This window comes from Carassius carassius, chromosome 7, assembly GCF_963082965.1.
Source record: "Carassius carassius chromosome 7, fCarCar2.1, whole genome shotgun sequence".
Classification (NCBI taxonomy): Eukaryota; Metazoa; Chordata; class Actinopteri; order Cypriniformes; family Cyprinidae; genus Carassius; species Carassius carassius.
In genome coordinates, this window is record NC_081761.1 from 36,405,331 (window position 1) to 36,417,582 (window position 12,252).

At 34.8% G+C, this 12,252-nt stretch overlaps 2 protein-coding genes across 6 annotated transcripts in view; both read right to left on the minus strand.

The window, feature by feature from the left end:
• Positions 1-12,252, minus strand: part of LOC132144102 (adhesion G protein-coupled receptor E3-like) — a 150,580-nt gene that overhangs the window by 65,230 nt on the left and 73,098 nt on the right. Inside the window, exons 1-4 of one of the 5 annotated variants that reach the window (XM_059554851.1) lie at positions 10,247-10,416; positions 9,772-10,098; positions 7,479-7,862; positions 7,320-7,376 (exon numbers count right to left, since the gene is read on the minus strand). The exons of 1 other annotated variant lie outside the window; for it this stretch is intronic. In XM_059554851.1, coding sequence (XP_059410834.1) covers positions 7,320-7,376; positions 7,479-7,862; positions 9,772-10,098; positions 10,247-10,286 — 808 coding nt within the window. In that variant the 5' untranslated portion in view covers positions 10,287-10,416. Of the gene's footprint in view, positions 1-1,548; positions 1,739-1,872; positions 1,945-7,319; positions 7,377-7,478; positions 7,884-9,771; positions 10,099-10,246; positions 10,417-12,252 lie in introns of those variants that run through there. 3 more of the 5 variants (XM_059554850.1, XM_059554853.1, XM_059554854.1) reach the window with 3 other exon arrangements.
• LOC132144128 (adhesion G protein-coupled receptor E3-like) overlaps positions 1-12,252 on the minus strand; it is a 99,132-nt gene that overhangs the window by 5,448 nt on the left and 81,432 nt on the right. The window lies entirely within an intron of this gene.

The following is a 12,252-nucleotide window of genomic DNA, read 5'->3' on the forward strand; positions in this document are numbered from 1 at the left end:
CAGAGTTACAGCAGCCAGAGAAATAAAAAAAAGAATGTTAAAGAGTCAAGAGTCCAACTAAAGGTGACCCTAATCACTATTAAATTAACTTCAAATTAATGTTATTTTCAATAAAACATCAAAACCTCGGTTTGAGGTGCAATTCCCAAAACCTTTGTTAGCCAACTATGATCACAAGTTCCGTAGTTACCAACATAGTTAAACGATTCAATTTTTCCCGAAACCATAGTTCAAATGTGTATTCGCAAACAGCATTGCAAACTTATGCAGTTTGAATTACAGCTCTCGATGTGGTTAGAAGCATAGTTTCTTGTTTATAAGACATATGGACTTAAATTATGTTCTTGGGCACAATACGCAAGCTAACATTTCACAGCAGTACAATATATCATTTCTATTCTATCTAAATATATATATATATATATATATATATATATACATACATTTGAATCATTTATTTATGGACATCCCCAATAAGTGCCATTTTTTAACAGTGCACATGTGCATAAAACCCTAAGGGAACCCCGGAGAATCATGTAAGAGGGAACCTGCAATGAATCAAACATCAAGAATCTCATAAATATCAAAACAATTCATTAGCAGAAGTTATCATTCCACCACATGCATGTGATGTCATTAACAAAGGCCCTTTATTGTTGAACTAATGTGGTTCAAACAATGGATATGCGACTGTGTTGAGGAAACAGTCGTGTCTAGCGAGTGTTACGCACCCCTGTTAGAACGGGCATAAACTGTATGATTTTGCGTCCAATTCTGAGCCAAATTCTGACTTAGGCGACAATTTTTTTTGAGTCAGGGCAAATTTCAGCTTTGTTGTGCGTCTTTTGAAGTGCAATGTATAGGGGGTGACGGGAGGTGATAAGCCTCTCCTGAGCGACAATCCTATGGTTAGATGAATTTTTGACATGTCAGAAATTTTGGACACCCTTCATGAGGGTATTGCACAGTTGAAGTGGAACTATGAACCAACTAATCTCAATGTTTTTTCCCTTCACTGCATCTTTGTGAAAACAGAAATTAAACAATGGCGATTGGGCATGTGATTTGGATTGAAGCAATAGAGGCTACACTTTTTCTATTATACTGTGAGCAGTCAAGACACACCTTGACAACTGGACTGTACAGTGAGTTTGAACACATAAATTCTGTGCTTTGGCTTGACAACACACAATTTACTTGTACAGTGGTATTTAACAAAAACGTTGTTGAAATCACACAGTGTATGCCGACCTAAGGCTGCGGCTGGAAGTCAGTTGTTGTTTCAAGGGTATATTTGTGGATCTTGTGTGTAACACAGTTCTTGAGCTTTTTTTTTCTTTCAGTGATTCTGCTTGTTAACAGCAGGTGTTCATCACTTATGCTCAATCATCACTTAATCACTTAGTTACCACATTTACTTCAGTACTGCTTCAGTGTTACTTTTAACACACTGCTGGTTGTTCCCATATAAAAATAGAGCAGTGTCAATTTCTGTGTTCTCCAAAAACAAAAACAAAAAACTAAACAAAATGCTGACCTTTCACTTACCTACAGCAGGAAGAGTAAAATTGACACTGGCACTTGTGTCTGTCGACTTCACTAATGTAGAAATGAGCTTCTCACTAGTTTTTAACACACGGTTTCCATAAGAGGCTAGTTCAGCTCGGCTTGCTGATGATGATGACTCTACAATCTTCTCTGAAGCGTTGAAGGCCACAGTCAAAATGTTTGTCACAGTCTAATTTATTGATCAGAAAAATGCAGTTCAATACACTTACTGTTCATGTAAATGTCAAGAAAGCCAGCACTGCTATGTCTGTCATATATCTAAATAAGATTTTATTAATTTAGACCTTTCTCCTGAAGACTTACATTTAAAGGAAGCTCTTGAGCTGTGATGTTCTCAATCTGCTCAAAAATATTTTGAAAACATGCTCCAGGGGTCTGACTCTGAAATCACAATTTTATTTATACAGTAAATAAAACATAATCTGTGATTTAAATCATGTTTTGCAATATTAATAGCAAACAAATGTAAGTTTGTGCATGTAACCATCAACAATAAATAGAAAAGCATTCATATTTCAAATATCTACCAATGCACATCTCATGCTGTCTGTACTATTATTCATAGAAGCCGTGAGTCCAGCTACAAAACTTAAATTTCAGAAACTCAACTTACGTTGCAGTCGTCTGGCACCTTAACATCTCTAACTGCAATGAAAGAAATCAGCATCAGGTCAAACAAAACAGCAAATGATATAGATGTCATTTGTGCAAAGCACAAATTAGAAATAAGTGATGAATGTTGTCTATGAGTACAGAAGTCCTAAGATTTTTTATTATTATTATTTTATTTTATTTAAAAAATGTTTGTCCTCTCCCAGTATTTTTTCTCTCTCCTAAAGACTTTGATTATTAATTATTATTATTAATGTTATTATTATTATTATTAATATTAGCTGCAATTTACACTCCTGTTTATACTACAGTTGCTCCCACTGAAAGCTGTTCAGATTATCATAAAGTAAACCTGCAGAGTTTTGCACTCAAACTTATTTATTGTTTGTTGCACATTTTTGTTCAAACCCCCTGGGCATAATGTACAACAAAAAAAATAACTCTAGGTGTGACTCAAACAAATTACACATGAAACATATGTAATGTGATTTAATCTTGATTATGATGCAAAAATCCTTCTCGTAATGTAGAATTCAAGGATAAATAAGCAGAGAAAGCAGTGTAGTTGACCTTTCAGTTATTAACTTTAGATTTTGTGTGGCTGTGGTAACTGAGTTATACAGACAGACCAGAGCCAAGGCTATATTATGGATTTGATTGTGGTTTGGGCTAATTGTCATGGAGTGGCCTGAATGCCTGAGTTCAGGTTTCTTTACTGTGCACATAAGTTAGGTGGATATAAAAGTGATCCAGCATTTTTGGCATAATATGACATGTTTTTAAAAGTTAGTTCTATATAAAGAAAGATTTCTTTAGTTTAGACACACAGACATCAAGAATCAGCGTGAGCATCACACAACAATGGTGACCATCAATAAAGCATGTTGTAGCCAATAAAAACACATCCGTGGCTCCCATCATGCATTGCGGCATGAATAAATTATGAGCTTTTTTAGCATCTAGTTTTGTGATGTTCAGAGTAGATCTGTTTATCTGAATATGCTGTTTGTCACCATTGTTGAGATTCATGTGCTGATTCTTGTTATCTGTGTGTGCTTAAAACAAAACCTCTTTAAAAAAAAAAATTCAGAATCACAAGAGACGCCTACAAAATGTATTGAAAATACAGACTCTTTCGTTGTGGAATCAAAGCTTTTACAATCGATAATGATCGATAAGAAGAGAAGAGACTGTAAATGAGTTCAGTGATTAAGGTCAAGCAACGATTACATTAAAACATAATTATCACCACTCGATGATTTTTGCTCTTGGCTTGACACACAAATTTGAAAGTTAAAAAGTTACAAGCCAAGATCCCAACTAAAGCAAACACTGACCACTATAATGGTGACACACAAATTGTGATTTTCTCGGTTGGTGATTCTGCTTGTTAACATCAGGTGTCTTCAATAATGGTCAATTATAACTCAATTAACTTCTTAATTATCTCATTAACTTCAACTCAGCTTCAGTGTTACTTTTAACACTGCTTCAGTGTTTATATGTGTCCACACTCAGAGTGTTAAATTAACACTGGGGATTTTGCTGTGTATGAAATGCATGTACAGTAATGTGGTGACGTCAAGTATCGTAAATATGTGTGCGCGCAGTACTGACTTGTATTAATGTGCATGTCCAAGTTCATTCACATCTGGATGTTTGTAAGATGTGGTGGATTTGAGATTCAGTGGCAGTGAAATCTTTTAATTGTAAGGATGCTTTGGTCATAATCATAGAGAGTTTCTTTGCAAATGTGTGTGATTTAAAAAACGTATGACATGTTTTATAATAGAGTTTTCGAAGTGCTGGTCTTTAAAGGGTCTTTAAAAGTCTTATTTTGCCTAAAATTAGCCATTAAAATGCTTTATAATAGAGCAGAAAGACTGTATTCATATAAGTAATGCCATTGATGGTTGCATGCATTGCAATAATAATAATAAAAAAAAATAATAATAAAAAAATAATAATAATAATAAAAGAAAAAGAAAAACAAACAAACCAAAGTATTCTCATATTTGTAATCTTTTTAATTAACTAACATTATCAAAGATTTATAGATACTGTAACAAATGTATTGTTCATTGTTCGTTCATGTTAATTAATACATTAACTAGTGTTTACCAATGACACCTTACTGTAAAGTGTTACATCTTAAATTTACATTCATGTGACTTCATATGACTTTTTAAGGACATTGTCAGTGAGAAGAAATTCAGAAGAGACCCACTTCATGTGGCTAGATAGTTCTTTAACTCCTTAACGTAGTGAGTACTGTCAAAAGTATGTCTGGCTCTCTGGGCCGGCTTTGCCGACATCTGCTGGACGGGGCGCAAAATTGCAGAATTAAAAAAAAGTTAATTCAATTAAATGTATGTATCGTATTATGAAAGCTGCGCACACGCAGTACACTTTTACTGTGCACTGTCCACACACTGCTTGTATTTGTCCATTTCTTTTACTAGATTTACAATCCTAAAAAATGACTAATTCACTCTCGCGCGGGAGTGGCGCGAAAACATCTGACAGCTGGTTTGCTTTAAATGATGGGGTAAAAGACCCCCCCCCCCCACTTGGCGGTTGTAGGCTATAAATGATCATATATATATATAATCTTTTATGATTCAAAGAACACCCAAGCCATCGGGATCGGCTTTCCGAAAACGAAGAAAGGAGGAGGAAGAAAAACGGGCCCAAAGCAGAGGTAACTTATGTAGACTATATCATCAAGCTCACAGCCTACCCGGAGGAGATAAAGACGAGGATGACCAACAACTTTTTACCCCTTAACATTAAATAAAATGCATTATTATTATTATTATTATTATTATTATTATTATTATATCAATTTACCAAAGGAACTTTTTGCGGTAGGCTATGAGCTAACAGCAACAACATGCTGTGTTACAGCAGTGGAGCAGTCTACGTGATACGCAGGTATACGCCGTATAACCACTCTTTGTGTAAATAGCCCACAATCTTTTCTAACTTTGCCAAACCTAAAATGAAAACACTATAACTGCTTGCCCTTGAGGTGAGATCTTAATGCTTCTCTATTTTTTTCTACTGTATCCTTCAGGTTTTTGCTTTTAAAGAGTTGTTGTGTGAACATTTAAAATAAAAAAATGATTAACTATGGAATAATTGTGGAGTTGTTTTTTTTTTTTGGGGGGGGGGGGGGGGGTGGCTCTCTCGCCTTGGGCACCAAATAACCTAGAGCCGGCCCTGCTGTCTCTTTTCATCTCTCTGTCTGTCACCTCTCAACTGTTTTTATTTTCTCTGATAAACTGTATTGCCCTCACCTGTAAAATTTTCAAATTGAAAAAACTTCTAACTTTCAGGCTATGTTTTTTTTTCAAGACAAGCCAACCTAAATTTTGATATGACAAACTTTATTAATTTAGCTGGTGTTATTGCTGGTTGTAAATTAAATCTCTTAGGTACTTTACAGACAAAGAAAAAAACACTTTTGCTAACACCATTCTATAATATATTTGAAAATGCATTAAAATGTTTTCCTTGTATGGCTCTTCTGCCTTTCTTCAAAATGATTTAATATTGCTTTACTGTTGTTTCGTTTTTTTATGTAAATCAGCTGTCGTGAACTGGAGTGTATTTTCTGCACAATACAGACAGGAGTTCTGTGTGCCATGTTCTCTGACGCAGTGCTTCCGGTGCAGTGACATATTTAAAGACTGTCCACCTGGCTGTGTGAGGAATGGCAGGAGTAGAGTCCTGTGTGGGTTTCAGTCATTCAAAGAATTTGAGGGCTACTGCTATGCTGATTGATTTATCAGTGATGAAGGTGAATTTCTGAATGAGATTCTTTTGTTTGTTTGTTTTCTTGTGTCATACCTGTAGTCTTAATCTATATTAGTATATACAATTATATACAATTATATTTTCGGTTTTGTTCTTTGAAATAAAAATACGATCACTGGTATCAGTTTTAATATATATATTTTTTTTTTTTGGAGGCACCATGCATAAAATGGTATGCAGACACTGAAAACATAATGTAAGTAGTCAGTTGGACTTTACTTTATTGCCTTAAATATTTCACATGCAGAATTGCCAAAGCAAAATAAAAAATTCCAAAATTATACTTAAATAAATAAACAAGAACCATGGCAGAGGAAAGATTAAAATAAGAAACACTATATTCACTATATTTTTTGCTATTTATACTACATATTGCAAATAGTGGCAATTATTTGCACCTCAGTATTGTAGTACATTATAAAACATTATACAGTAATAACTTATTGAGTGTAAATTATAATCTTAATTCAAATTATTAAATGGATGGCACCTTTTGTGCCCCCCCCCCCACAACTTTTTGAATATTTCCTTATTTTTTATTGAAACTAAATGGTTTTATAATGTGATTTGAAATTTGAAAAGGGATAAAAAAAAACAGGTTGACTGCATCAAAATGTGAACAACACACATTTTACCATCTGCACCAGAGTTGATGACTGCTCTTCATCTGTTGTAATGTCGACTAGCTCAATAAGAAATATATAAGGTGCCATTATAGTGTAATATTACAATATACACTGTGAAGTAAAGTGCAACAGAATGTTAATATATTGTAAATAAAATACTACACAGACATTACAGAATAAACTCTGTAATTCTGTATAATTTTACCTCAGATGAAACTTGTTAACATCCAGTGTTCATCATTATGATCAATGAGCACTTATTTAATCACATAATTATCTCATGAATATTGACACTGCTTCAGTGTTACTTTAACACTCTTTTAGACTGGAACCATATATGCTCCGAGCAGTGTTAATTTAACACTCTGGCTTTACGTCACGGTGCATATGGTGAATGTGGATGAACAGAAACTAGTCTGGAGAAATTTAAGGTAAAACAAATAAATAAAAACAAAATAGAAACAAAAGTAAAACAAATCTAATTTCACCCAGTCTCCATGCAGTTTGTTCAGATTCTGTAAACAATCATACTCATGCATTGCCATCTAAAATGGAATTGTCAATGATCTGTAGCTGCATATTTCACACACTATTTAATCCCTCAACTTTACACAAACACACCTGTCTATTTCTTCAGATCTACAAACATTCAGTCAAACCCTAATCAACAGAGGAAACATCAGACTACATTACCAGTTGAGCTTGTCTCTGGTGCGACTGTTGTATGAGTGCTGCTGATGTTAGTAACAACTGAAAAATATAATGAATAATGACTAATAATTAATAATGAATGTTAATGTATCAGCAATAACACAAAAAATAATAAAAAAGAGCTCATTTAAATGTAATTACCTGCACAGTATGCTAAAATGCGATCTTTGGGACAAACCAGCTCATAGACATAATAATTGCCTGGACAGGCTTTGACTTTAATAGGGTAAGCCCCGTAATAGCAGCAGTAACTGATCCAGTGACCACAGACATCTCGAGTGACGACTCCATCCTGAACTGTTGGGTGTCCACCACGAATCCACAGTGGGGCAGCAGTGCCACAGCTGTACTCAGCAACACATGTGTCTGGGATCTGAGCGCTCAGACCGTTAATAAAGAGACGATACCAGCCGCTCCAGGTGACTGACTGGTCACACTTGTAGGAGTTTGATAGCTGACTGCTGTTGGCTCTCCATGGATTGTCCAGCACAGTGTAGTTGTAGCAGGGGTCAAAAGAAGGATAAGCTGCCAATAATAAAAATTCACCTAAAAAAATGTACATTTTCAGCTGTTAGAGGAATTGTCTGTTACATAGAAAAGTACTGTTGCATTAAAGGCATAGATAATCGTGAAATAATTGTAATGCTACAGCATATTTTTTCATTAAATAACTTGAGAAGTAACTTCACAAACAGCATGAGTGAATCACCAAGCCCACGCCCGTCTTTCAAAATACACTAATGGATTCAAATCACCACACATTGCGTGAGGTTCAAGTGGTTCATGAACAATGTAACTGAAAAAGAACAGACAAAAATACATATGATATAAATCTGCAGGATCTAAACACTTTTCCCATTCCCTAAAATTCCCTCATTATGATCCAGATAGCTCAAATTTTTACATTTCGAGGAAGGAGGGATAAAAGAGAGATCACGGAATTGCTCGAAGCACTTCACATCCAAATGCTTCAAAAATTGGACAGAACACAAAATGGGGCTTGTGAGATATCTGTCATTAACTACTTTTCTAGATCCAAACAGGTGCTAAATGGAAAATAAAAACACAACCACCATTTTTCTCAGAAATACATCACAACACTGAAGAAAATTCTTTTGCAACGTCCTGTTCATGCGGGCTTTAAACAAAATTAACATTGAAAAGAGTCATAATGCCTAAGTACTGATCACCATAATGGTGACGTCAAACTAAACTATTATTTTCAATAAACCATCAACAGTTAATCTCAATAAGAACTATTTTACATTTATGACAGAAATAAAGTCAATCTTGTTTATAATAAGTGAAGTTGGTAATACTGTTTTTGGAGTTATTTACGCTGGAGTTTGACATCAAACAAAGGTTGGGTTTTCACGTTCAACCAACATTTGACTTCTGAGCCATAGAATCCACACCCAACAGTTCAGGATGGAGTCGTCACTTGAGGTGTCTGTGGTCACTGGATCAATTACTGCTGCTATTCATCACTAATGTACAATCATAATTTAATTAGTCACTTCATTATCTCATTAACTTTAACCCTTTGAGGACTTGGGATATGACATGAAGACTTGCTTGTAACTTGAAAGTTCCACCTCTGGTTCCTAGGATAGCAAAGTCCACTAAAGGAGGTAAAGATTTTTCACATTTGGCTCCCAAACTCTGGAATTGCCTTCGTGATAATGTTCGGGGTTCAGACACACTCTCTCTGTTTAAATCTAGATTCAAATGCATCTCTTTCGCCAAGCATTCGAATAAGGTATCTCTTAAATTGTGAGTGTAGTTGCATCTGATCAAATGCACATTCTAATTCTTTAGCTTGGGTTAAACCAATTAATTTAACGTTGTTAAATCAGCAGCTATGCCAATAATGTCTCTATTTGTTTCTGTTTACTACTATTTACACAAGCTCCAGTCTGGATCCAGAACACCTGAGAAGAGATGATGCTGACCCTCAGAGGACCTCAGATGATGCTAACCCTGAAGCAACAAACAGAACTAACAAATATTGCTACAAGTGTGCCTGCATCATATAATAATTATTAATAATATCCTGTCATACGTGCACAGACTGACAGTCACCACTGTTAAGCTACTACTAAATATTGTAGAAACATAATTTTCTGTAAAGTTGCTTTGTAATGATTTGTATTGTAAAAAGCGCTATACAAATAAACTTGAATGAGTTAACTTTAACTCTTTGAGGACTTGGGATTTGACAAAAATATGGCTGGAATTTTACTTTCAGACCCCTGGACCTTACACTTCTGTCTGTAATATATCTGATTGTTTTACTCTTGTTGGCCACCAGGTGGTATTGTGAACAAATCAAATTTCCAGAAATTAACCCCTTTGTGAACCACTTGGCTGAAAATCTTAATGCTTCATGAGGCTTCATCTTGCCATCACTAGTTTGAGAGTCTCAGTTACTCACCTGTTACAATATTCAGCTTCACTTCACTGTAGACATCTTCAGCCCAAGAGATATCAACTGCACACTGGTACGTCCCAGAATCCTGTTCACTCAGATCTCTGATGGTCACAGTGAAAACTGCTGCACTTGTGTCGTCATACAGAGAGAATCTTCCAGCATTCACCCATTTTTCACCATTTTTTTTATCCATCTTGATGAGGTCAGTGCATCCTGGATTCTGTCCTTTACAAAAATACTTGTAATTGTCTGTATATCTTCTATCATATTTGCATGTGATGTTGACTCGGTCTCCTGAATATCCTGTCACACTGATGGAGCTCAACACACCTACAACAAACCAGCATCTTAATACAACAATAACATATTTTTATGAGAATGAAGAGATTCATTTGTATGGTTATGTGGAATGTGTTTATATAGAGTTATGAATTCTAAAGAATGTTTTAAATGATTTACTGTGAGTTCAGACTCTCACCAGGAATCATCAGCAGAGTGAAAGTCCAGATGATCTTCATTCTTCTCTCTCATTCAGTTATCTTCTCTGTAGTAGATTCAGTTCTTCTGAAACTCACAATATGAGTTCAGAAGAGTTTTAGCGTTCTTTCCTGGTTACGTGTTTACCAAGAACTCAGACAAGAGTTACCCAGTTCCTCTGATAGAGAGAAAGATAATAATAAAAGAGAAGTGATGATGACACATGTTTATGTGAACATGCAATAATCACAGAGATGTAAAAAACTTTGTGTTAAAAGCATTATTTGTGAGTTTTTTCTACAAAAGTATGTACTGTATCTAGAACGGGTGGGTAAGCTTGGCCCTTCTAGGCCACTTCAGAGTTGAACTCCGACCCTAATCAAACACACCTAAACCAGTCAATCGTTGTTTTCAAGACTACTAGAAGGCAGAGGTGCGACTTTCAAGTCACAAGCAATTCTTCAAGTCAAATCCCAAGTCCTCAAAGAGTTAAAGTTAATGAGATAATTAAGTGAATAATTAAATTATGATTGCCATTATTGATAAACACCTGCAGTTATTGAGAATTACAAAGGATGAGATGTTGATGTTTTATTGGTTAAAATGACGCCACCATCATTGAAAAAGTGTTTGCTTTACTTGGGCTATTGACCCTATTACTAACTCAAAGTAAAGAGTTTTAAAGCATTTGCCATCTTGTTTAATAGAAATCATTTTTATGCATTGCACACTCTAAGATTTGATGTTACAGGTCAGCTTGATGAATAAACTTCATAAAGTTTTTTTTCTTTTGATCAGCTATAAGTGATCTGAAGAAAAAAAGTAATGCTAAACTTGATAGTGAAAGTAAAATTATATTACTACAATGTTTCTATATTGTTTCAGCTCTGGCTTTCAGATGAGAGCACTTATCATTTGATCCTTAAGTGGTGACTAATTTTTCATACTGTAGTGCATGATGGGCGTTTTTTACTACGGTGTTATTTACCATGCATTGCAGCATGACAAAAATGTTGACGATTGTTACCATTGTTGAGATTAATATTCTGTTTCTTTATGCCTGTGTGTTTCTAAACAGTAAATGAGTAGAACTTTGTTTGTAAGCTCTAGTTTCTCAGGGTTGATTGCGCAAAACCTAGATGTGTAAAAAATAAAAACGTTTTTTTGATTGTTATCATGCTTGCTCATAATGACTCATACAAACAGCTAAGTTACACACTGTACACAATACTGAGCTCGCAACTAAAGCAAACACTGATCTGAATGCACAATCATCATTTAATTAGTCACTTAATTATCCCATTTACATTAACTCTTTGAGGACTATGGATATGACTTGACTTGCTTGTGACTTGGAAGTCTTAAGGAAAGTGGCCTGGAAGGGCCAAGTTTGCCCATCACTGTCAAAGACTATAACTGAACAGTGAAATCTAGTGGACACATGTGCAAATACCATGGTAATCAAATAAGATGGCTGTGAAATCAAAATGGACAGCTCTTGTTTTTTTATGAAACATTGCAGTATTTCTTACTGTATTCCTATTTGTGCACAACATAATTGTTTTAATTAATGTGCTCTGGTAATCTTTAATTTAAAACTTCCCCTCCCCTCTTGCTCTTCACTTCAGTCAGAGGACAGAAGTTGTGCTTTTTTATCATTTCAGCTTTCTATAGGTCATTTATATCACATCTGCATTCAATATAATTTCTTCCAGTGTAATTTGCAGAACAAAACAGTGCTCTGTCAGTAAGAAAAATTAGAAAAGTTAGATTTTTTTTTGTTTTGTTTTATCATTTTACAGAACATTCCTGGAAACTAATTGACATGAATTCATACCAAATAATACACTGATAATGTATTGTTTTTTTTTTATTCAATGAAGTGTTGTGTTTATACAACAGTGCTACTGTGATAATAGGAGCATTTTTACAAACCAAAAAAGTGTCTTTTTTATAATGTTGTTATACAATCTTCATCAAAGGGCGATAACAAAATAAATAAATAAT